Source organism: Podarcis filfolensis, assembly GCF_964270895.1.
Source record: "Podarcis filfolensis genome assembly, chromosome: 3".
Lineage (NCBI taxonomy): Eukaryota > Metazoa > Chordata > Lepidosauria > Squamata > Lacertidae > Podarcis > Podarcis filfolensis.
The window spans coordinates 27,712,828-27,737,870 of record NC_139606.1 but is presented as its reverse complement, the minus strand read 5'-3'; the positions used below and the strand labels follow the sequence as shown (position 1 = coordinate 27,737,870).

Sequence of the window (25,043 nt, the reverse complement as noted above, 5' to 3'; positions counted from 1 at the left end):
CCAGAGCAGCGGCGTCACACTGGCCACGTGACCCGGAAGTGTCTCCGGACAGTGCTGGCCCCCAGCCTCTTAAGTGAGATGGACGCACAACCCTAGAGTCGGACACGACTAGCCCGTACGGGCAGGGGTACCTTTACCTTTATATGTGTGTGTACACATTTGCAGGAGAGCAGAGAACAGTTAGGACACTTATTAATCCAGGCAGTCGAAATCTTGCCATTTGCTTAGAACAAATAATTTAGCTTTCCAAATAATGTGTGCGTTTCTGCATTTGAAACAGACTAGTGTTTTCCTCCCGCTGGACCATAAAGAAGGCTGATCGCCGAAGAATTGATGCTTTTGAATTATGGTGCTGGAGGAGACTCTTGAGAGTCCCATGGACTGCAAGAAGATCAAACCTATCCATTCTGAAGGAAATCAGCCCTGAGTGCTCACTGGAAGGACAGATCATGAAGCTGAGGCTCCAATACTTTGGCCACCTCATGAGAAGAGAAGACTCCCTGGAAAAGACCCTGATGTTGGGAAAGACTGAGGGCACAAGGAGAAGGGGAAGACAGAGGACGAGATGGTTCTCGAAGCTACCAGCATGAGTCTGACCAAACTGCGGGAGGCAGTGGAAGACAGGAGTGCCTGGCGTGCTCTGGTCTATGGGGTCACGAAGAGTTGGACACAACTAAACGACTAAACAACAACAACAACAACAACAACAACAACAACAACAACAACAAGTGTTTTCCTCCTCAACACACACACACACACACACACACACACACACACACACAGACAAATATATACTGGCCAGAGAGACAGCATATGCATTAGCAGCCAGTCCAAGTGGCACTTACAACAAGGAAAAACAGTGACACAAGGCTAACACCACATTTCAAATCGGTGTTCCAGCTGCCTTGCCTGCAAAATAGCAAACTCAAAGCAACTGTTACAGATAGCAACTGTTACAAAGCAACTGCTTCCAGTATGGCACTAGAGGGCAGCATGGTAACGCAGAGATGATTAAACTGCACGCTGGACAAAGATGATTAAGTCAGGGCTGGCACTGCTGACATGTTTGTAGCATATAAGACAGATGTGTCGTGACAACATTATAGTCTCTATGGGGGCGGGAGCAGTTACCTGCCAACACACAGGGACACATAGTACTGGTGTGCTGGGAAGATGCAATTGGCTTACAGAGACCTGGTGTGTGTCCACCACCATGTATCCACATCTCGCTTTGAAACACGGTGGTGTGCATTGCACAGGCATGTTAGAAAACCCTCTGCCATATAACTTCTAAAGGGACTTTTTTTTCAGTAATGCATTATCTCCTGGAATGTTATCAAAGCTTTTCTAGACCAGAGGTTCTCAAAAGCGTGTGGCAAGCTGCTCTGGTGTGGCAAGAGAGGGTGGCAAACGTTCGGAGCAATCAAAGAAACATTTAAACATTTCAGTGTAGTGTAGTGTAGTGTAGTGTAGTGTAGTGTAGTACAGTGGTACCTCAGGTTACATACGCTTCAGGTTACATACGCTTCAGGTTACAGACTCCGCTAACCTAGAAATAGTGCTTCAAGTTAAGAACTTTGCTTCAGGATGAGAACAGAAATCATGCTCCGGCGGCGCAGCAGCAGCGGGAGGCCCCATTAGCTAAAGTGGTGCTTCAGGTTAAGAACAGTTTCAGGTTAAGTACGGACCTCCGGAACGAATTAAGTACTTAACCTGAGGTACCACTGTATCAAAATATTTTTTTTTATTTGCAGAAAAATGGATAGATATCTTTTCAAAATATATTTTCTGACAGATATGAAAGATCAGAAAAAGAAAGGCTTCTTTGTGTTTAAGAAGAGCTGAGACCTAATATAAATTAGATCCCCCAGCAAAATCAAGTTCAAATCTCTCATTGATCTTATACACATTCTTAGGGTATGCATGTAAGAGGCCAGTCAGATGGGTGGGGTACAAATGTTGTTGTTGGCTGTTGTTGTTGTTGTTGTACTGGGGGGTGATTTCTTATGTTACTGCATTGTTTTAAACTTTCTGGGTGTCCCATGATTATATTACAAAGTAGTTGTGCTCTACATTATAAATCAAGCGACTGCTAGGAGTTGTTGTTTTTTTTGTTTTTTTTTTCCAATGTGCTTCTTATCAATTAAAAACTTGGTGTGGCATGAGCAAATGTTTATTCTGAAAGCGTGGCCCAGAGAAAAAAGTTTGAGAACCTCTGGTCTACTAGACAAACACATTTCAGACATGGCAACCTATGAACAGTGGTGAACACTGCACCTCTCTAGAGGGTTGGGGTGCAACACAGGGGTGTTTCTGGGGGAGCAAAGAAACACCCAAAATTGGTGGGGTGGGTGGAGTCCACAGATAACTTCCGGGAAGCAGGGAGAACTTCCTCCCATTAATTTCTTCAGCTTAACTTTATCTGAGGTCCCAAGGCATAGTACCTGTATATCTGCAGCCAATTTACATCCTAACGGAGAAAAACACCCTACGTAGAGTCAAACATATTACCGTTTTTTTTTTCTTTCCTTAAATTCTTCTAAAATTCTAGGGTTGTAATTAAACTGTAGGGATTCCACCTCTTTGGGGAAGCTGGTAGAAACAAGGGAAAAGAAATTAAACTCAGAGGAAACAAAAGTTGGGATAAAATTTATTTATTTATTTCCCTTAAACGCAAAACGATACACAATAATTTCAAATGCTTGCCATACTTTTATTTTTGAGAGCAAAATTGCTATAAACAAAAAATCCTTTATCAATCCAGTCGCTATAAATTAGTTACGTACTTGCATTTGTGTGCTACCAGGAAGCTTATCATTAGATTAAACATAAATATTGAAGAACGCAACAGAAAATGTATACCCTCAAAGCTTTAAATGTTGGGAACTAAATCAGTGGGTCAGTATCAAGTTACAGATAATCCACTCTGTTTTTGTCATAGTCTCTGGGATGTTACAGCGTCAGGAAACCTATTATACACCCAACCCTGTTGTTTTTGCTTACATAGAAATCCCACTGAATCAACATTGGCAAGATTAGATTTGCAGTTTGATCCCCTGTGTATTGCCTTAGAAGGAACTCCTGCTTTCTTCAACAGAATACACTACCAACTATGCACAAGACTGCAGTTATTCCAAGTTATCACATGGGCCAGTATTCACTATTTTATGCATGCCCCCACGTTCATTTTTGTATCCAAGTTATTTCTAATGAGCAAAGCAGCAGAGAGCTTTAGAGCAGGGATGGCGAACTTCTGGCCCTCCAAAATGGTGTTGGGCTGCAAGTCCCATCATTCCTGCTGGCAGGGAGTGATGGGAGTGAAATCCAACAGTGTCTGGATGGGGAAAGGTTATTTACCCCTACTTGAAATGCTACAAACCTCAATGAGAAAGGGGAAAGGGCTTGAATCATAAGTGACTTAGTGATGGATGGTCCGCTAGCGAATTCTGGAATAGCTCTGTGCTGCACAGAAGTTACAACATCCCAACAACAGATTTGGGAAAGCACTCTACTACCAGCATAGCAATGCAAGTCTAATGCAGAAATGAACTAGTCATAACAAATAGCCACATTTTTTATATCTATTAAATAAGTGAATGCAGTTGTTTATGCATAGGCAGGATTGGAAATATAGATTTGTTAAGTGAACTGCTGTCCTATGCTTCTGTAAAGTTTTAAACCAGGCATCCCCAACCTGTGGCCCTCCAGATGTTTTGGCCTACAATTCCCATGATCCCTAGCTAACAGGACCAGTGGTCAGGGGTGATGGGAATTGTAGTCCAAAACATCTGGAGTGCCAAAGGTTGGTGGTGCCTGTTTTAAACCAATGACTATCTCTGTGGGGAACAACAGCATAAATCTTGTTCCTAAAGTCAAAAAGAGATGGTGAACCAATTTTAACTCTTGTTCATGTGCTGGACTCAGTCTTGTAGTTCACCCATTATTAATGAACTTCTCAGTTTAATTCCAACGCCAGCAATCTTGAGAAGCCAGCTGAATTAATACCCACTGCTTGAGTGCTGGGATTTGTATCTGGCTTCAGGTGGATTTGTTTGTGCAGATGAACTGGGAAATAAAATGCAAATTTAATTTTAACTTCAACTGTTTCATGTGCTACCTCCCTTGATTTGCAACCAGGCTAGAAGAAATTCAATTGGATTGACTCTATCATGGGATTAAGGCCTCAGTAATAATAATTAAAACTATAGAACTTCATGAAGGGCCAAACGTCAGGTGCAACCAGCTGCATCCTCTGTTGTAAATGGATAACATTCATTAAGTCTGTAGAGTCAACTTACTCCCACAAAATCTTAGCATTCATTTAGCTATGTGCCTACAGTGACAAACGGAAGGATGGGCAAATGAATTTTAAAGCATCTTTCAGAATATGAATAACTTAAAAGTTTTCGTGAGTTGCATGACAACTTACAAAGACCTGCTTGGATAATTATTATTATTTTTAAGAAAACAGTAATAGCATGCAAATATCAAAACACAATCATGGCAGCTATCTAGGGTGCAGTTCTGTGCAAAATGTACTCCTGATTTAATGGAACAACCTGATTCATGTGTAATTCAGAGTAGCATTATGGCTACTGAGATTTCTTTAAACTGCAACAGGCTGGGACTTGATTAACTTTGCTAAATTATTCTGGCCATCAAGCCACAATGCTCAGATCCACTCTGTGCCAAAGGGTACATAAGGAAAATGTAATATTCATGTTTTCTGTAAATAATTTTGCAATACTCAATTTATAATCTATTAAACACTGCCTAAAGAGTTGAACTGGTTTACATCAGTGCTGTATTCCCACTTTAGCAACTGTGTAATGGAAGAGCTAAGGAACTAGTTCATTAGGATTCAGAAAGTGATAAAAGATAAACCAGCACAGGACTTAATGTGAGCAGTAGAAGGGTAGGCTTTTTAAAAGATAGAAATGGTGGCTATAGGTCTTCAAAAATAGCTTCCTAAAATCTACATTTATACCTTCCACTTTCGTTGTAGATCTCCATTAATCTCAACAAGCGATTTGATGGATATTTTCTGCCTAGAGATCTTGCGCAGAACTGAGTTTAAGCCCAACGATTTCAAGCGGTTTACCTATACTTAATTCTGTGTTGGATTACAGCCATATTTCTTTAAACCATGTCTCGGTTAACTCTGCTCTTCCCTTCTGAAGGGTGAATATTGATATTTGAAATACCTAGATTATATTTACAGCTGTACAATACTAATATAATATACTTCTAAAAATACCACTATAATACTTTATCAACAAAAGTAACTAGGGTAGGTCTTGGAGTTGATTGACACCAGCACCCTGTGTTATAGATCTCAATGTTGAAGTTTGTCCTTCATTAATTCCTGTGTCCTATTCTTAACATATTTCACGTTCACGTGTGCCTACTACTATCCAGGATGATGTACTGTTCTTTAATCTGTTAGGAAGATTTCCTGTGCCAGCCCAGTTAAAATGAATGAGTCTCATCATTTCAGTGAAAGGTTGTGCTTGGAGGCATTCTTCATTGCATGGTATAGAAGTGGGCACGCCCCTATTCCTTCCACAAGGTAGCTATCCTTATGGCTAAAACAAGCAAACTATATTGGCATTCCTTTTTTGTGGAAGAAAAGGAAGCATGTGCTGTGAATTTCCACTTCATACATGAGGTCACCTGCATGACAGAAGGGAGGGAGCACTGCAAAGATAATACATGAAACAGGGCTTAAAAGAAAAAGACAGAAAGAAAAAGCTGTGCTGAATATGAGTGAAGAAAACCCTTGCTAAGAATACACACACACACACACACACGCAAATGGAATGGGAAGCTTGACATATGCCATGGCTTAATCTTGGAATGTGTATGCATCTCTTTCTCTCTCTCTCTCTCTCTCTCTCACACACACACACACACACACACACAGAGAGAGAGAGAGAGAGAGAGATCAGATATGAGGATTTTTTGCAGGATGGAGATCCACATAACCTGAACTAAACACATAAAAATGTCGTGTTGCTTTTTTTTTTTTTTTTTTTTGGTGATAGAAGAACTTTGTAACACTGGCAGAGGTGAGGGTGTTCTGGGATATTTGTCCAGACTAATATGAAGCTTGTTGAAAGATTAGCACCTCATCAACAAGGTACTAACTTTCAAATAAAAGGCTGATTTGCACATACTGCTAAACCATGATTTGCTTAGCCTATATAAATTTGTTTGAACGGGTGAACCCAACCCAGCAAACAAACCCTGGTTTATTTTCTGCCAGCAAACATGATATGCTTGTGAACCCATGACTCATTTTAACTATGGTTTGCTTTATGTGAAAGCCTTGCTTAAGCATGGCTTGCTTGGGCACCCCACCCCAAATGCTCATCAGGCTACAAATCACAAGGCAGGAGTGGCTGGGAAACAAGCCAAGCTTTGGAGAAACAAATGAAACTGAGACAACCCATGGCTTATTAAATAAATCATGGTTAAAACCAACCATAGCTTAGTGTTATGTGCAAACACACACACACACACACACAAAACACACCCATAAACAGATAGCAGTTCAGGATTTGTGGACTGCACCAGCTTATAAAAAAACCGATACTAAAAACACAGCCTAACCTGCACACAAAGCTTGATTCAAAAATTGAGCTGGGGGCAGGAATCATATTTCTACACATTTTCTTTGTCGAATTCACAAACAAAATTCATTGTAATATGACAGGCGACATCATTCCATCCCCCAGAGGCTATCATTTCTACACAGTCCTCCTCATCATAAGCATTATTTGGCTCTCCGTTGCTCCATTTGTTGAAGGTCTGCATTGGGGACCGGTCGGAGTAAACAAAATGGCCCTCTTTCTCTAGGTCGTTAATGCCAATGAAAACTCGGCTGAGGCCAGCTTGATTGATGTAAGCAGCAATTAGGCTATTGGTGTTTTCATCCTTGGGCATGCTCAGCGTCCCTCCCCTTCCTTGGCAGTAGAGCTGGGCGTCCATGTACCTCTTCTCTTCTTTCACCAGCAAGTAAGTCTTATTATCTGTCTCACGCACACCAGCAACAGCTGCGGGGGAGGGCAGTGCTGAAAAGTGAGCACTCGCATTTCTATAAACCAACTTAATGCATAGCACAATCAACCAGTGATTAAGCAAGCAAGATTGCCCCACATGCAAGGAAGGGGAGAATGTTCGTCTGGACACTCTTACCTTTTTTAATGAACTTCAACTCAGTCGTCAGCAAGGTCACTTGGTTATCCATTTTACCAATGGCTGTTCGTAGCTGGCCACATTCACAAGGAATGCCTGCAGAAAATCCGTGTGCAAGTTACATATGGGCATTTGCACAAAACGTCTCGCACTGTTTGCTGGTCACCCAAAATAGTGCATAAAGGTAAAGGGACCCCTGACCATTAGGTCCAGTCATGACCGACTCTGGGGTTGCGGTGCTCATCTCGCTTTATTGGCTGAGGGAGCCGGCGTACAGCTTCCAGGTCATGTGGCCAGCATGACTAAGCTGCTTCTGGCGAACCAGAGTAGCGCACAGAAACGCTGTTTACCTTCCCGCCAGAGAGGTACCTATTTATCTACTTGCACTTTGACGTGCTTTTGAACTGCTAGGTTGGCAGGAGCAGGGACCGAGCAACGGGAGCTCACCCCATCGTGGGGATTCGAACTGCCGACCTTGTGATTGGCAAGTCCTAGGCTCTGTTGTTTAACCCACAGCGCCACCCGTGTCCCAAAATAGTGCATATTTCACAGCTTTTATCCATTAACTTACTATCCTGTTACTCCAACCCTCTGGAGTAAGGGTAGGCAACCTAAGGCCCATGAGCCAGAAGCAGCCTACTGAGGCCATTTAGCCAACCCACGAGCCACCCCTGAACCGAGCCGCCCACTCAGGGAGTCCCCATGTGCTGCGCTAAACTGGCGTAGCGTGGCACAGGGACTCTCTTCTGCAGCTCCAGAAATCGCTTCTGCGCATGCCCAGACGCCGAAAATCGCTTCTGCGCAGACACGATTTCCAGCATTGTGCTGCACTGGTCCGGAGCATGGAGGATCTCTGTGAAGTGATCTGGCCCATGCCCGGTAAGCCTTGCCAACCCCTGCTCTAGAGAATACTAGTAACGCTGCATTGCAGGTATTGAACCCCCCAGACCTGGCTGCTGGTACATACATATAAGACAGTTGTTTGTGTTCAACATGGTCCATCCCAGCACAAAGGAATCACAGGGGATGGTCTGTATGTTATAGTAAACCATAGTATGGAATAAACCATGTCAGACTATGAACGAACACCTTGCTGGTAGATGCTGCTCAGTTGCACCCACTTTGCAGCCAAGTAATATAAACCACAAGGCCTGCTCTTAGCATGATATGCAAACCATCATTTTTTTCTCCTGACCAACCACGTGTAGTAAGCCAATAAAATCTTGGCTGCGCTCAAACAGAGCCCACAGTTTCCTGCAACTATTTAATATCACAGAAATGGCTGTTGAAAATCGTATCCATTCACAATTGCATTCAAACTAAAATTCTGCAGGGTCATCCCATACAAAGTAGGAATTATGCTGGGGTGGGGGGGTGACTGGTTCATAGACATGAGCTGAATCTGAGAGAGTGTAGTACACATCGGTACAACAAAAGATGAGTTGGACTGGTAAGGGCTAATTCACATCTGTATGCATATCACTCGAGTTCAGTGGTTAATCTAATATTATGGCTGCTGAAATATTCTATCTTAAAAAACCGTATTATACAAGCTTATACAAACTATACGTAATTTCACATTTATTAATTAGGACCTTAAATTGGATGTTAATACATTAAAACCAGTGCTGATATGGTTGGTTTACCTGGATCTCCATTAGGACCAGCTGGGCCTGCATCCCCATTATCTCCTTTTTCTCCTAAGAAAGGGAAAATAAAGTTAAGCTTCTCAGCAGATAGCTTCAAGCAGCAACAGTAGCCTTTATCTTATACACTGACACCAGAACACTAGTTGTATGGGGTTTTTTAAGCCTTCCTAATGCTGACCTATGTGAAGGAAACTCAACCTCATTTATTTGTCATGATTGTCGCATATGGCTTTGTCGTAATCATGGTCAATCATCTCTTGTTCCTTGCAGAAAAAAACTCAAAATACATGTAATTTAAACAACTTTTCATAAATAACCGCCTAACAAATATTGAAATAAAACATACCTTTTGAACCAATGGGGCCAATTTTTCCATGTCTCCCTATGCTCCCCTTCTGTCCTTTGTCCCCTGTTTCTCCTGGGGGGGGACAAAAAAAAGGACAAATTTAATGTAATTTTTTACATATACCCTCAGCAGTCAGAGAGTCTTAAGAGACAATGGAGTGTGCCTCGAGGGGTGAAATCAAACTGCTGTGTTAGCAACACAGAAGTGATCTCCCTGGGGCCCAAGCCTGGGCAGTATGTATAGGGTGTTAAGTTGTGGGCGAACATATCAGACGACACAGCGATTCTTCCAAGCAGCTCTTTATTTGTAAGCTGGAACAGAACTGATCTGAGGAGCTCAGTCAGCCTGCTTATATAGAGCTCCAGAACAATGTAACTGTTGCCATTTTCTAAAACTATCCAATCACAGAACGTCACTTTCCATCCTTCATTTGCATACAAACTACAGTGGTACCTTGCAAGACGAATGCCTCGGAAGACGAAAAACTCGCAAGACGAAAGAGTTTTTCGTTTTTTGAGTTGCTTCGCAAGACGAATTTCCCTATGGGCTTGCTTCGCAAGACGGAAACGTCTTGCGAGTTTGTTTCCTTTTTCTTAAAACCGCTTGAAGACGTGCAGTTGCGACTTGACAGTGCTTTGCAAGACGAAAAACCTCGCAAGACAAAAAGACTCGCGGAACGAATTAATTTCGTCTTGCGAGGTACCACTGTATCCAATCACTGAACGTCACTTTCGATCCTTCATTTGCATAACTATCTACAGTATCCCCCTGCTGGCCCAGGGTGAGAACTTCAGTACATAACATAGGGGTCCTGGGCTACCCAGAAAACAATACCCCCCTCTTGGCCTCACTGATGTATCAAAAAATACCCGAAAGCATCATGTAGTCCTCAGTCAGAGTTGCCAGAGACTAAAATTAGTTCAAGCACCACTGAAATGAATAGATCATGCCCTCACAACCACAGGTCTGAGATTACAGCCTTTTCATTTCATCTATGCTAAGCAGACTACACGGCTGATCTTTTCCCTGTATGCATTCAAAGTCTTTATTAACGAGGAGTGCACAGCAGCCTCAGGAAGATACCACGAAATAACTATCTGGAGCCTCACAGCGGGAAACAAGAAGGTTTTTCAGTTTTAATGGCAGCGTTATACAGCATTTTACAATGGAGCTGTGGCAAAACGAGCCTCTTTAAAAAATTGGCTGCCTCAGCAAATTCTAATGAATAAGAGATAAATATGCACATTGCAGCACAAATCAGATATAAATATTGTCAACAACACTTCAGTATCTGGCCATCTTTTTCATTATTTGCCCAGGTTTTCTATTATGCATGCAACAGAAATGGTTGCAGGAGTTTAGATTCCCTGTGTGTGTGTGCACCTTTAATGTATGTTATTGGACCATAAAGAAGGCTGATCACCGAAGAATTGATGCTTTTGAATTATGGTGCTGGAGGAGACTCTTGAGAGTCCCATGGACTGCATGAAGATCAAACCTCTCCATTCTGAAGGAAATCAGCCCTGAGTGCTCACTGGAAGGACAGATCCTGAAACTGAGGCTCCAATACTTTGGCCACCTCATGAGAAGAGAAGACTCCCTGGAAAAGACCCTGATTTTGGGAAAGACTGAGGGCACGAGGAGAAGGGGACGACAGAGGAAGAGATGGTTGGACAGTGTTCTCAAAGCTACCAACATGAGTTTGACCAAACTGTGTGAGACAGTGGAAGACAGGAGTGCCTGGCGTGCTCTGGTCACGGGGTCACGAAGAGTCGGACACGACTAAACGACTAAACAACAACATAGTTCAATAGCACCCAAAAAGTGAGCAGAAGAATGAAAAAACATGGATTGTTTTGTGTATATCTCATTCCAAGAAGAGCACACACTGGTACGGAGGTAGCCAGTTTACACGAGTTGCCTAAGAATAACCTCCGCCTGCTCTGAAGCTCCCAGCAGGCTGTAGCAACCATGGATTCTGGTGAGCTACCGTATATTCCAAGAACCCCCATTACAACCATCTTGTTTCTTATTTGGTGCTGCAGGCAGAAGACCTGTAGTGGCAGATTGTAAGTGAACAAGCGGAACGTGCAAACAGAGAGCCTGAATGGTTTTTTCCACTTGACCAGTAGCTGCTACAGTAATCCAGAGGCTTCTGGGTGCATGGACGCTTCCCTCCTCAGTCTCGAATTGTTTTATAATGCAATCCTGTACACGTCTACTCAGAAGTATGGGGTTCATTGCCGAGTAAGCATGTATAGGGTTGCAACCTCAGGCCCTGAGTCAACCTGGAAAAAAACGGTGAAAAGGACACAAAACAAATACTTAAGCATTGCTAGCAATATTTGTATCCAGTTTGTGCCTTATTGTACGTATGTCCCTTATTCATGACAAATAGCTGAGACAGCCAATTTTTTAAGAGTCTTGTTTTGTCACAACTCTGCTGTAAAAATGCTGTGCAGCATTGCCATTAAAACTGAAAAACCATCTCGGTTCCTGCTGTGAGATACCAATACTAATTTTGTGGCATCTTCTGGTGGGCATATTTGAGGCTGCTATAATGCTCATCATGAATGCAGGAAAAATTCACAACAGTCTTCTGTGACTAGATAACAGAAGCCGCAGTCTCGTCAGCCAACATTTTGGAACCCAGCTTGAAGCTCTCATCCATGCGTGGAAAAATTAGAGTGATTATATAGGACGCTTGTGTACATATGACAGGGTGAGTTGAATGTAGGAAGATGGAAGCTCTTATAACAGATGCAACCAAATAATCCCTATATTCAATACAAAATTGAGTTGTGTGAAAGGTTTCAGTGCCTTAGACCAGTGGTTTTCAACCAGTGCGCCATAGCACCTTGGGGTGCCTTGAATGATGTTGAGGGGTGCCACAGGCAACACTGGCCTCTGTCTCCCTTTCCTTCCCTCTCTCCTCTGATGCCTTCTCGCATCTCTGCCTCCCAAAGGCTTGCACAGCTGTTTGTTGCAGCAGCCTTGGCTACAAGTTCCCCAGGCAAATGCTGCTTCTGGGGCTGGTCGAGGGGTGCTGGTTGCCAGGAGCTAAGGTCGCCTCAGAGTGAGCAAGAAAGCGGGCGAGGGAGCCCAGCCAGCCAGTCTGTCAGCCCTTGCTGTTGAGATTAGACAGACAAGTCCCAGGCCCCTGTGGGGCAGTATGAGGAAGCACCTCTCGTTGGGGCAGGCATGGGGCAGCTCAGAGACCAGGGGTGGCAGCAGCGGCCGCCCAGAGGACTCCCGAGGGGAGGGGAGGCTGAGAGAACACTCCACAAGGGAGGATGTTTGAAAAAGGGTGAGAAGCTGCCATCTCTGCAGACAAGAGATGAAATAACTCGGCTCCTGAGCCCCACAGGGATGCTGCAGAAAGAATGTACAGTGGTACCTTGGGTTACATACGCTTCAGGTTACAGACGCTTCAGGTTACAGACTCCGCTAACCCAGAAATAGTACCTTGGGTTAAGAACTTTGCTTCAGGATGAGAACAGAAATCGTGCAGCAGCGGCGCAGCGGCAGCAGGAGGCCCCATTAGCTAAAGTGGTGCTTCAGGTTAAGAACAGTTTCAGGTTAAGAACGGACCTCCAGAACGGATTAAGTACTTAACCCGAGCTACCACTGTAGTTGGTCAAGGGAGCTGTGGGCTCAAAAAGGTTGAAAACCTCTGCATTAGACAATAGAAAATATACTTCCAGCTAACATGATCTTTCATGGATCTCTGGCATAGAAACAACCCCCTCTTTAAACAAACAAAAGCCATTATAGAAATATTTTGCCTGAAGAAGAGTTCTGTCCAACCTGAGAGTTTGCATTATGCATTCTGAACTGTGATTGATCTTAATAAAGGACTTGTTTTTCAGTAGTCCTGTGTTTTCTGATCCTTGAGGTTCACGCACGTCTTTGGGTCTCAACATAAAGCACTTAAAACTAGTATCACTTATTGATTTAAGCCTAGACAGCTCTTCTCGCAAGCTGAAATGTGCAATGGAAATTCAAAAGAAGGAAGGTAGGAAGATTCCCCCATCCTTAGACCTGTCAGAGGGTCACCTAACATTCTCTACATTGGAACTCTATGCAGAAGCAACCTTCACTCTTCTTAGGAGTAGTACCCAACAGAAGTTGTTAAATTTGCAATTAAAAATAAATAATAATAATAATCAATATAATTATTTATGGTGACGAAATCAGATGCCCTGTGTTTTAAGATTGCTATTTACTGTTTTATCCAATTTCTTTTTAAAAATGGAACAATTATTGTATGTGTATTCTTAAAAAAAAAATCATAATGCAACAAAATTGACAAGTAGAATATTAACTGGTATTCAGAGGTTCTTAACTATTTCTTTCGTTTCTTGCAAAGCTATTTGCCGTTGTTATGGTGAGCTTGAGTGGGGGGGGGGCAGAAACTTTATACCTTCTCTAAAGCCAAATGCCACATTTAGTTTTTGTATTTATTTTCTAACTACTCCTTCCAGGTCTCTCTCAAAGAGCTCCCAGTGCTCTAAGTCCAGAAGAAAGGTCAAATAAAAGGGGTCAGATAAATTGGTTTCTGGTGTGCAATTGTTCTCTCATAAGATTTCTTTACAGTGAAAATAGCCTCTTATGTCTTTTTAATAATACTCACAAAGAGCCTAAGTATTTTAGAAGTTACAGGCCTGGCACAAATGGAATTACAGAAATGCTTGTGCAAGTCCCAAAGCATCATTAGGAACATAAACCATTGCCAGATCGGCCAAGGAATTACTTTCACACACCCCTCCCTTTGCTCCAGGCATTACTGGCCCCCCGCAATACAGTCTGTTCACTCTGGCTGCTTCCTGAATGTGAAAAATACCTTTCCTTAGCTAAGTCTGGTATTACAAGAAAGCAGGGTCCTGCTGGATTTTGGTTTTGAGAACCCTCTCTCATGCCAGAACTCTGCAAAAAGCAGAACTGAAGTACAGTGGTACCTCAGGTTACATACGCTTCAGGTTACATACACTTCAGGTTACAGACTCCACTAACCCAGAAATAGTGCTTCAGGTTAAGAACTTTGCTTCAGGATAAGAACAGAAATCGGGCTCCGGCGGCGCGGCAGCAGCAGGAGGCCCCATTAGCTAAAGTGGTGCTTCAGGTTAAGAACAGTTTCAGGTTAACTACGGACCTCCGGAACGAATTAAGTACTTAACCTGAGGTACCACTGTACCTGCTCAATCAGTGGATGCACACAGATCCACTGGAAGTTCAATTCTGCTTGATCACTATCTCCCACCACACCTATAGGTCAACTTTGATAAGTGGGTGGGACCACTCATGTCACTCAGCTGACATCAGGTGGGGTGTGTTTTTTAAGCAACAGCCTGCCATGCCAAATTGGTCGGTGGACCAGAGGTTTCCCACTTTTGACTTAGCCCAGTATCCTGATTCCAACAGTGGCAAGCCAGATGCATCCAGGAAGCTAACAAGCAGGGCAGTGGCATAGCAGGGGTTGCCAGCATGCAGGGCCATGCGGAGGCAGGGAAACAAGATGGAGTATGCATGTGCGTTCAACTACCTAATGGCATCCGTGTCGCCCAGGAGATTGCAGCCGCAGAAATAAGAAAAGAGTCCTTCTGGAGAGATCACTTCCTGGTTCGCATGGAGAAGCAGTTTGCAATGGAGCCTAGTGACAGCTGTATTGAGGCAGCACTGGGTGTTGAAATTTTGTGCCTCTATCAATTTTTCGCCTGGGGCAACCTCCCCTGTGGCTCCCCGCCAAGCTACGCCACTGAGCAGGTGGTTTGTTCTCCACGACTGGTATTCAGACCATCTCTGAACAAGCTCTCATCACAGATATTCAGGATTCATGATGAACATCCATAATTCCCATATGCTCCAGGAAAAATGTAGATGGAAACCGTATTCAAACAAAGAAATATTTGCTCCAACGGAAAGCAGCATCATTTCCACATATTTTATAGCTTCTACAGGTATAAGCGGCTTTATCTAGCAGCACTCCCTCTGGTGATAGAGGACAGGGCAGGAATTCCCATGGTTTTGATTGCATCACAGAAGATGGAATTATGATGCCAGGAAAACTTAAGGCAGAAGAAATGTTAGGTTCCTGGCTCTCAGTTCTTCCATTTCCTGATGCTATGAGCAGTTTCTTCTCTTTTGAGAACACTGGACCCGACAATACTGCCAGAAAGCCTGATATACATGATTACCATCTACTCAGCACTAGGAAATAAACAGTTTCGTGAAGAGTAACCTGCATCACCTCCCTCTTTAAAAAATACTGACCTTTTTCTCCTGGAGGTCCAACTCGTCCTGGGCGGCCTGGGGCACCTTTCTCCCCCTTTTCTCCAGCATCCCCTGTTTTGTAGTTAAAAAGGAGATACAATAACAACAACAACATGCTTGAATTCTCAATATGAACAAGCCTCTTGATTTGTAGTGAAAATTACAATGCGTAATAGGAGTGGACGGCATTCAAACTCAGTGCGGATCCACTGAAATAATTTTGCAATTGATACCAAAGGGACCACTCTGAGCATAACTGAGTATAAGATCACTCAATGTCATTTGGGTGTCAGTGTGTGCATATATGTCTAGATATAAGAAGAACCACCTGGTGTCAAGGGTCTGGTTGGTTGTGTTTGCTCAGCAACCTCGGCTTTTGAACTCCACCATTTTTTAAGTTTTCAGATGGATTTTCCAGATAAAAGTTAAAAAGATATAATGAAGACTAGGTCTCTTCCCTAAGGTAAATACACTCAAGCCTGGTCAATGGGAAAAGGCGAAAGGTAAAGGGAGAGAGTACAAATGCAAGAGGAAAGGAACTGGCTTCTCGGAATCTAATGAGGTCTTGAGAACGGCAAAAGAGAATAGAAAATAAGATGCAGAAAGTTCAGTTTTGGAAAACAAGAACAGCATGGTCACAGAACATTCAGATACATGTTACCCATGCAGTGGGAACGCAGTTAGTAAACTTTGGACAGAGCTTCTGCATTTAGTCATGGTTTCCATTCTATTATCAACTTAAAAACAACAGCAACAATACATGATAAGACATTCGGACACACACAAACAAACTAATATAAAGCACTAGCCATTAGACAAATGCAACATTTAAATGGCACCATAGGTCACTAGAAAATGTAGCAGTGGAAACTCTGGGATGTTCTCAAATGTCTTCATTGATCAATAGCCCTCCTTGTGAAGGAAAATGTGGATAATGTACTGCTGTGTATACAATACATGGCCTTAGAAAAACTAGCCATGCCCTTAGCCACGGCTCCAACAAGGTTACCTGACACCTTTTGCCTTTGTGTGAATGCAGCCTCTGCCACAGGGCAATTCCAGATGTGAAGTGGGTACTTTTTTGAACTTTGCTGTAGCATCAAAGGCACCTCACCAACATACTCCAGAAAAAGAAATATGATTGCTCCAAAGTACTAAGACTCAAGGCTGCGGAGAAGCTGAGGGCATGAGCTGGATTTCAGCCAACAGATGAAAGGCTCCACATCTCATTAGCACTCCTCTAAGCTAGCCAGCTACCCCCTGACAGTTTAGATCAGGCACTGATGGCTTTTTAGAGATTTTATATTAGCTGTGGCCTTCGCAGGCCATTTTGTGCTTCACTGAATTTCTTCATCAATCTCCTTCACTATTATGATTATAGCTTCTAATTAGGTAGGATATGTGGAACCATGAGCAGATTTGGGACCCATCTCCCTTTCTTTCTCAGGCAGAGATAGACAGAGAGTTCAGTGTTTCCTGATCATTTGAGGAATATGAGATTGTTGGAACTCATTAAACAGTCAGACCTGTGCATGCTAACAACCATCATTTTTAGCATTTGTGCGACAATATATAGAAGGGCTTCCCCCCAAAACATAAGCTTACTGCTCATACTCCGTGTGGTTTTGTAGTTTTATCTAGTGGTAATGCTTTGACTTTACAAACAGGCAAACTAAGATAGAGTAGTTAAGATGCTTTTCCAAGGTCAAAGAAGGCATCAGTAGATCAAGATTAATCTACCTAGTCTGTGCTCTGCAGAATAGACTATTCCTTTCTATAAATATGCACTGTATTAAATCTAGTTAAGAGACAACCAGTCCCAATTTAACACTGCTCTCCATTTTCTCTAAAGTGCTGTGCTACCTGTTTGAATAAAAGCATCCTACTAAATTCAGACATGCGGGAGGCAGTGGAAGACAGGAGTGCCTGGCGTGCTCTGGTCCATGGGGTCACGAAGAGTCGGACACGACTAAACAACAACAACAAATTCAGACATTACATTTGGATAGTTTCGTCCCCAAGGTGTAGAAATCAGCATTTTGGCTTGGGCAATGGCATTCTGGAATATAAAGGCAGAATGGGCAAGGTCTCTGTCTCTCTGTCACCCACCCACACAATTTCAGTATATACCATTCTTCCTTCACAAGAGTGACTCATACCCCAGCCCAGTTTATGCACAGTAGGCAGGGACAGAGTATTGCCACCTTTTCCTCCTGCAGAAGGAGCAGCCACATTATACTCTGCTCTACCTTTCCCTGTCTTCACTGCAAAAGACATTTGTCTTCCACTGCATAGTGCTTTAGGGGCCTTTCTCATACCTATATAATGCATGTGCCATTATGCCAACAACCACATGCTACACATTAGGTAAAGGTAAAGGGACCCCTGACCATTAGGTCCAGTCATGGCCGACTCCGGGGTTGCGGCGCTCATCTCGCTTTATTGGCCGAGGGAGCCGGCATAGAGCTTCCTGGGTCATGTGGCCAGCATGACTAAGCCGCTTCTGGCAAACCAGAGCAGCACACAGAAACGCCGTTTACCTTCCCGCCGGAGCGGTACCTATTTATCTACTTGCACTTTGACATGCTTTCGAACTGCTAGGTTGGCAGGAGAAGGGACCGAGCAACGGGAGCTCACCCTGTCGCTGGGATTCGAACCGCCGACCTTCTGATCGGAAGTCCTAGGCTCTGTGGTTTAACCCACAGCACCACCCGCGTCCTTTGTAATGCTACACATTAACTAGGGTCTATTTCTGCAGGCGTACTGTACACGTGGCATAACTGTATACTACTGGCTTAAATTTAGTTGAATAATCCTTCCCTCTTGAACTGTAGATCTGTAAGGAGTACGGTAACTCGAACAAAACTCTGCCTCAAACTGCAATTCCAAAGATCCCTTGTGGCAAATCCATAACGATGGCATAACAGCGATATAAGCTTACGGCACATATATGCCCAAGGGGTACACACCGTAGATGTAAGCTGCCTTTTTGTGTGCTGCCTTTTTATTGGCTTGAATTTGTTTTATCATTTGCATGAGAAGGCATTAGTGCTTAAGTACACTGGGACAACAAATTAAACTAGGTAGCAATTGGCAAGAATAGCAATGCAAAAAAATGACGTCCTTATACTTTGAGAATGAAATGTTGAAGACATTAAGCAACCAAAATGTAAATTTCCTTCATTTGCTAAAATACCAAAGCATTAATATTTAACAACTGCTGCAACGCTAGCTAGGTGTGTTTACTTCTTGTAGTAGTACTAATAATAAATAATAATATTTTTATTATTTATACCCCACCCATCTGGCTGGGTAAAAAAAAAAGCACTCAGCCATAATGCTTAAAGCATGGGATCTGGCATCACATTTCTTAAATAATTCCAGTTTATTCCAACTGGCCCTTTATTTACTTTCCCTCTTTTTTAAGTGTAGCGGCCTTAAGGTCAGAGGCAGAATGTTCAGGCACGACAGTTCCCAGAAAATGTTTTGGAAATGTTAAAAGGAGGGCAGAAGGAGGGTTGGTAGGCCATACTAACTAACCCTAGGGAGAATGAAGTCAAGAGACATGCCAAGTAGTTTCTCTGAAAAACATGTTCCGCAAGCACTACAACTGTTGATCCAAAAGGATGCTTCAGAGAGACTCGAATTCCTTGCGTTGCACCATCATAATAGGTTGTCATTCTTTTCTACAGGTGACTGCAGCCATGTCTTTAACAGCCGCTCAGTGCACAAACTTTAGAAGATGGTGCTTGTTTCCATGTAGCTTCATCTACTGATCTATGCATATCAGGCCATTGTTAAATGCACTGAAACAGCCATGTGGGAGGCATCTATTTTTTCCTAGTCGGTGGGCAACTCTAAATCCCCAGAGATGCAGTCCAGGATCCGGTGGAATTAAAGAATGCATCAGCTGATCAGCAGTGGTCTAAGTGACAAATTCACTTCAAAGATATAAAGGTAAAGGGACCCCTGACCATTAGGTCCAGTCGCAGACGACTCTGGGGTTGCGGTGCTCATCTCGCTTTATTGGCCGAGAGAACCGGCGTACAGCTTCTGGGTCATGTGGCCAGCGAACCAGAGCAGCACAGGGAAACGCCATTTACCTTCCCGCCGAAGCAGTACCTATTTATCTATTTGCACTTTTATGCGCTTTCGAACTGCTAGGTTGGCAGGAGCAGGGACCGAGCAACGGGAGCTCACCCCGTCGTGGGGATTTGAACCGCCAACCTTCTGATCAGCAAGCCCAAGGCTCTGTGCTTTAAGCCACAGAGCCACCTGCATCGCTTTTTCAAATATATAATGCAGGCCTAAAAGAATATTCTACAGCATTCTTAACAAGTGATCTGGAAATGCAACAACAAATTGGATTTAGCACCAGTATGCAGAATTCCAGAACAGGCTACATGCCAGCCTATATGGAAATAGGGAGGCACACCTTTGTGCAGGTCCCCTTGAAATTCTGCCATCAGGAAATCTTCCAAATTTCACAACACTTTTCACATTACAATCCTTGGTGGGGGGGTGGGGTGTTTGAATTTTGACAGGTACTAGGATTGTGGGATGAATAAAAAGTATGACGGTACCAGTATCAGGCAGGTTACAGCAAGCATGGGATGCCTGATGCCAGATTCCACTGGACTACAGTTCCCATCGTTCCTGACCAGTGGTCATGCTGGTTGGTGCTGATGGGAGTTGGAGTCCAGCAACATCTCGAGACCTACAGCTTTCTCAGCCCTGGTTTGACAGAGAACTAAGGGTGTGGGTGTGCAGTGATGTTTAATCACCACCACCATTAAAAACTCTCCCAGGTCTTGCCTACAATTCCAGTGGTTGATTTCTTTACCTCCCTACCATAAGACTAAAAGCTCCTTCCCCTACAGAGGCGAAGCCTTAGAAAAACAAATATGCACATGTAATTTCATAGAATCACAGAATTGTTGAGTCAGAAATGACCCCCAGGGTCATCTAATCCAACCCCATACAATGAAGGAATAACAGCTTAAAGAATCCCTGACAGATGACGATCTAGGTTTTTTTTTTAATAATAATAATAATAAACCTCCAGTGAAGGAGAGTCTACCACCTTCTGAGCTCAAGTTCAACTTTTTTATTCCCCATGTTCTGTGCATTAGTATAAAGACAACTAAAACCATAAATCATTTCCTCCAGCTGCTTCCTTATTGGTTTTTCCTGCCCATTAGCAAGTTCCTGTACTACTGACCCAGTTTCCTGTACACCAATGAAGTTATTGTCCCTAGTACTTGATGTGTCCTCTAAAATATTATCTCCCACTTTCAGGATTCAGTTTGACACTCTCTGATCAAGTTTGTGAAACTCCTGGTAAACGCATTCTAGCCAACCGCTGTGAGGTACAACCCATTTTCTACTTAGCCAATGGAAAACACCTAACAATCCCGAAAGCAACCTCGGCAAACAAAAATATGACTGGGTGGGATCGGGGGAACTTCATTGGTCATGAAAATAGATACACCCGTTACCTTTTAGGCCTGGAACCAGAATCTGAACAGAGCAGGATTCTTCTGCAATATGCTGAGCATATCCAGATGTTGGCAGAGACAGGAAGGCAAGGCTAATTACAGAGACAAAGAAAACCAGATCACTCTTCATAATGAGCTTGTCCCTTACTCCTAAAAAGAAAGAATGAATAAACAGTTAAAAGGAATTCCAAAGACTTCCAGTAGTTCCAGGCGGTGTTTGCAGTGTTCTGCAGTCCAGTGCCTCCTACCTTTGCAGCATGTAAGCAGCTTATCATGTACCTTGTGTTATGCGGTATATAGAGTAGAGTTCCACAGGACGTCATTTGCTTAACTGTGCAGGAAAGCTATATCAGGGGTTCTCAGACTTGGTCAGAGAGTCTTTGCAAAGCAAAGAAATATTTTAAACCTCCCAAGTGCAACTGAGAAAAGGGGCCTTTGCCAAGCCAAAGCTCACTCTTGTCCTCAGGCCAGGAAAAAAGTTCAGACTAACAGATCAAAAGAAATGGAAATGCAAGGCTGAAGAGGTTTTAAGGTTCCCCAGGGAAGGAGGGCGAAGAGAGAGGGGGACTCGCACACTACAGACAACACAGCAGGCAGTCACAGAGTCCTATACTGCACTGATTGGGAGGAAAAGGCTGGCAGCCAGTCTCCAAGCCCATTCAATGCATACAGTGGGAGAGGTCAGCTCACGGTTCCCTTAGGGAGGCCTGAACTGCATTTTCAAAACTGCTATGAGGGTTCAACTGAGGGAAATGAAAGCCGCTTAGGAACAGATCCCAAGTACAAATGCATTGGGTGAGACGAACCTAATGAAAAAACTGCCTTAAATTGTTTTGTTTTCCACTGCTTTTCTTGTTTGCAAGCTCAAGAGGAAGAACAAACGTCAATTTCTTCCTGAATTAGCATGGGAAAATGGATTGGGGCTGTCTTGGTTCTAGGTGGCCTGCACTGAATTCTATGAGATAAAAGAGGCACTGGCATCACTAATGGCAGGGAATGAAGATGGAGTAGGGTTTGGGGGAAAGGACTGGAGCTCTCTGTTCTGCCTCCACCTGTCAAACCTGGTGTGCATATAGGTAGTGTATATTCCTGAGGACTGCTATCACTTCTAGAGAGGCCCAGCTCGCTAATCCTAGATCTGTAAAGGGCTTGGTGCAGTTACTCACTACTGTTGCAGTTTCTTGATAAAGTTGCTTTAAGGTCTGAACCCCGACACTGAAACAGGCTTCAGGACTAAACTCTGCCTCCTCCTAAACCTCCTACATTGCTTTAACCATTGTTCTTCAGCCTGTCAACAGATGTTGTTGGGACTACATCTCCTGTCATCCTTGGCTGGGGATGATGGGAGTTGAAAAACAACATTTGGAGACCCAAGGTTGAAGAATAGTGGCTTAAAATATTGTTTGCACGCAGCTGAAATATTATGTGAGGAGTACATATGGGGAACCGCACTGCTGCCCATCCAGGATGGTTAAGACTGTCCACAAAAATATAGATGGCGCAGGTGGTTGAATAATGGGGCTACTGACTCAGCATCGTGGCTGCAGGGCTCCAAGTGTCCAATAACCACTGGTACCTAATATTAGGCCTGGCCATGAGATGGCTGGGAAGAGCAAGAAGCAACTTACTTCTCCTCCTTGCTTTTGTAGGAGCTGACCACTGCCTTCTTTAAACGCATCCTTTCCCAACCTGGTGCCTTCCAGACTACAGCTCCAACCAACTCCAGAAAGTATTGATGCACTGCCTGGGGCTGAAGAGAAATGCAAGCCAAACATCTGCAGAGCACCAGGCTGGCAGGAAGATGGATTAATTCCAACTTCATTTCTTCCCCCGGGTTTGTTAGTTCCCTCAGCCCCACTGCACTTCCAGAGCAGCTTAACATATCAAGCTTGCTTTCTGCAAATGTGAGATGAGGAGAAGATTGCTAGGAGCCTCAGAGCCCTGGATCCTACCTCCTTTGCTTTATAGTCTTCCTAGTCCAGGTCGCTCCCATCAGCAATGGCTACTAGACGGCGCCCAGAACTGGGAGATTATTCTGAGGTGACTTGGGTACCTCAGAAATACTTGCAGTGCCATCGCAGCATCTCTCCCACACCTCAGAGACCATTTAAGGGATCTTTATTTCTCTTTTTTTTCCTGTTTCCACATACATTTGTCCTCTTCTCCTTCCACTTTTCAGTTCTCCACAATTAACCCCCCCCTGCCGCGGTTATTATTCTTTTCTATTCTCCTTTGACTTGACACCACCACCAACCCTACTCACCCGGCATCCTTCCTCTTTTACTCTTTTTTTAATCTTGTTTTTGGGGGGTTTCTACTAGGCCTTTCATCCCCCCTTTTTTGTTTCCATAGGTATTTCTCAGAAGCAGAGCTTAATTCAAGTCAGGGCTTCCTAGAACCACCTCCAGAGCTCCTTTCAAGCGTTGGGCTCCATTCTGGAAAATGAGCAGGATGACTGTGAGAGTTTCTCCCTCAGTCCCAGATAGTTCTTCACAGCCAGCAACCACTCTTGGAATCATTTCCCAGTCAGAGGCTATAATTTTGAAGCCTGTCACTTTTTAATTAAGTACTGCCTGGAAGATGGTGTGTAGAGGCCAGGTCAGGAAGGGAACCCACCAGAACCCACCAATGGGAAAGAGCATTTTCCCTCTCAGTTGCTGCTGTTTCCATCTCTCCCTCCCTCCAATCTGACTCTTAGAAAATCTCACCAGTTCCAAAAGTTTCCAATGTTTTTTGCACCCATGCAGATCACACCACGCCTTCCTCCAAGATGTTGGCCAATACCGTTTAATTACTGCCACCTTTTTTTCCTGGCAAGACTTAGCTGCCTTTAACAGCAGCGTGGCAGGCAAAAAATTAAGCCGAGCATATTCAATATGCCTTACTCTTGTTTTAAAAGAAAAAAAGAAAGCCGAATAGTATTATTTTTGCAGCTCAGCGACATGGAGAACAGAGCTGCCATCCTTTTGCTACGCTAGAAGGACATATTACAAGTTGGGGAAGGTTTTGCTTAGCATTTATCTGTGCTATTTTCCCCTTAGATTTATTAGTTAGCTGCTGTGAAGACAGCTCATTTTTGGTCTGCTACCCCTCAACACAAACTCCATCGTATGAGCTTACTTTACACTCTCTACAGACTGCAGTAAATATTCAAGTGACTATTACGCCATCTGTAAAAAGACACTGCAGCATGCGTGCTTTTCAAAAACTGTTAAAAACTAAATCCAGAAACTATAGTCCTCTACTGAACATAATATGCTCTCTCTTTAGCTTAGCTTCCATTAAAAAATAAAAAATAAACACTACACCACTGTTAATCCAGCCTTAAGTTTACCACCCACTCCACTGAGAAAGTGTATGTGGCCCCGCAGTCTATCTTCTTATCTCAGGCTTTCAAAGCATCACCTACCTTACAGTTGCTGAGAAAACAGGCACCGTAGCACAACCTCTGCCTGGAGGGACACTGCGCAGATGAACCTCATTGCTACTATTTACAAGAGCCTGATAGTTTTTAATTTGAAGCAAACTCGTCTCCTGCTCTTCGACATCCAGCAAATCAGACCCAACAGTTGCAAGCGTTATCTATAAACAGCTTCCTGTTTGAAACAGCTCAGCTGTCCAGCAGGACAGTAATTAGGAGCAAAATGTGTGGGAACGCTACAGCAACCCATGATGTAAGCTGCTTCTTTTGGCAATGCGCTTTTTCTGGGGAATGCAGAATGCTTCTCCGTTCACAACTCTCCTTCCCATGAAGAGAAATCCTTGGTTAACCATTTAGGTCTGGCCAGTTGCAGTAATGTAAACAGGATCCAGCTAGAGCAAAGCTTCTGCTGTCTCTCTTTAGTTTTCGGACGGGATATTTAGAAATGCATCGTGGCCATGGTTCTCATCAAATCCTGGCACGTGGCTTAGAGACATTCTGCACATTAAACACAGCGAGGTAGTGGAATTATGGACTGTACCACTTCAGACCATAGGTAGGGGTGTTCAAAAGGCCCTATAGTGTAGAAACTGGAGATAACTGAATTGTAGGGAAGGCTGTATTTCATCTGCAACTCTTGACCAGCACCACTTCTACCTGGC

The 25,043-nt window shown here is 43.5% G+C and overlaps 1 protein-coding gene across 6 annotated transcripts; it reads right to left on the bottom strand.

Annotated features, from left to right (window-relative positions):
- Nucleotides 1-2,638: 2,638 nt before the first annotated feature.
- COLEC11 (collectin subfamily member 11) lies at nucleotides 2,639-24,667 on the bottom strand. 6 transcript variants are annotated; one of them, XM_083607428.1, is made up of 7 exons: nucleotides 24,370-24,667; nucleotides 20,961-21,110; nucleotides 15,463-15,534; nucleotides 9,193-9,264; nucleotides 8,844-8,897; nucleotides 7,198-7,293; nucleotides 2,639-7,073 (listed from the first exon to the last, which is right to left on the bottom strand). In XM_083607428.1, the coding sequence occupies exons 2-7, from the start codon at nucleotides 21,088-21,090 to the stop codon at nucleotides 6,664-6,666; spliced, it is 834 nt and encodes a 277-aa protein (XP_083463554.1). In that variant the 5' UTR covers nucleotides 21,091-21,110; nucleotides 24,370-24,667; the 3' UTR covers nucleotides 2,639-6,663. The 6 variants fall into 6 exon arrangements, with proteins under 6 accessions (XP_083463554.1, XP_083463556.1, XP_083463555.1 ...); XM_083607430.1 differs by having other exon boundaries at nucleotides 2,639-7,055; nucleotides 24,370-24,665; XM_083607429.1 differs by lacking the exon at nucleotides 24,370-24,667 and adding an exon at nucleotides 21,240-21,666.
- Between the last annotated feature and the right edge of the window lie 376 nt (nucleotides 24,668-25,043).

What these genes read in the sequence shown, in the direction of transcription:
- COLEC11 (XM_083607428.1), bottom strand. Translation starts at nt 21,090, where the DNA reads ATGAAGAGTGATCTGGTTTTCTTTGTCTCTGTAATTAGCCTTGCCTTC. An exon ending in TCTGGTTCCAGGCCTAAAAG is followed by an intron (nt 15,535 to 20,960) that starts GTAACGGGTGTA and finishes ACTACAAAACAG; the next exon opens with GGGATGCTGGAGAAAAGGGG. An exon ending in GTTGAAGTTCATTAAAAAAG is followed by an intron (nt 7,074 to 7,197) that starts GTAAGAGTGTCC and finishes CTCACTTTTCAG; the next exon opens with CACTGCCCTCCCCCGCAGCT.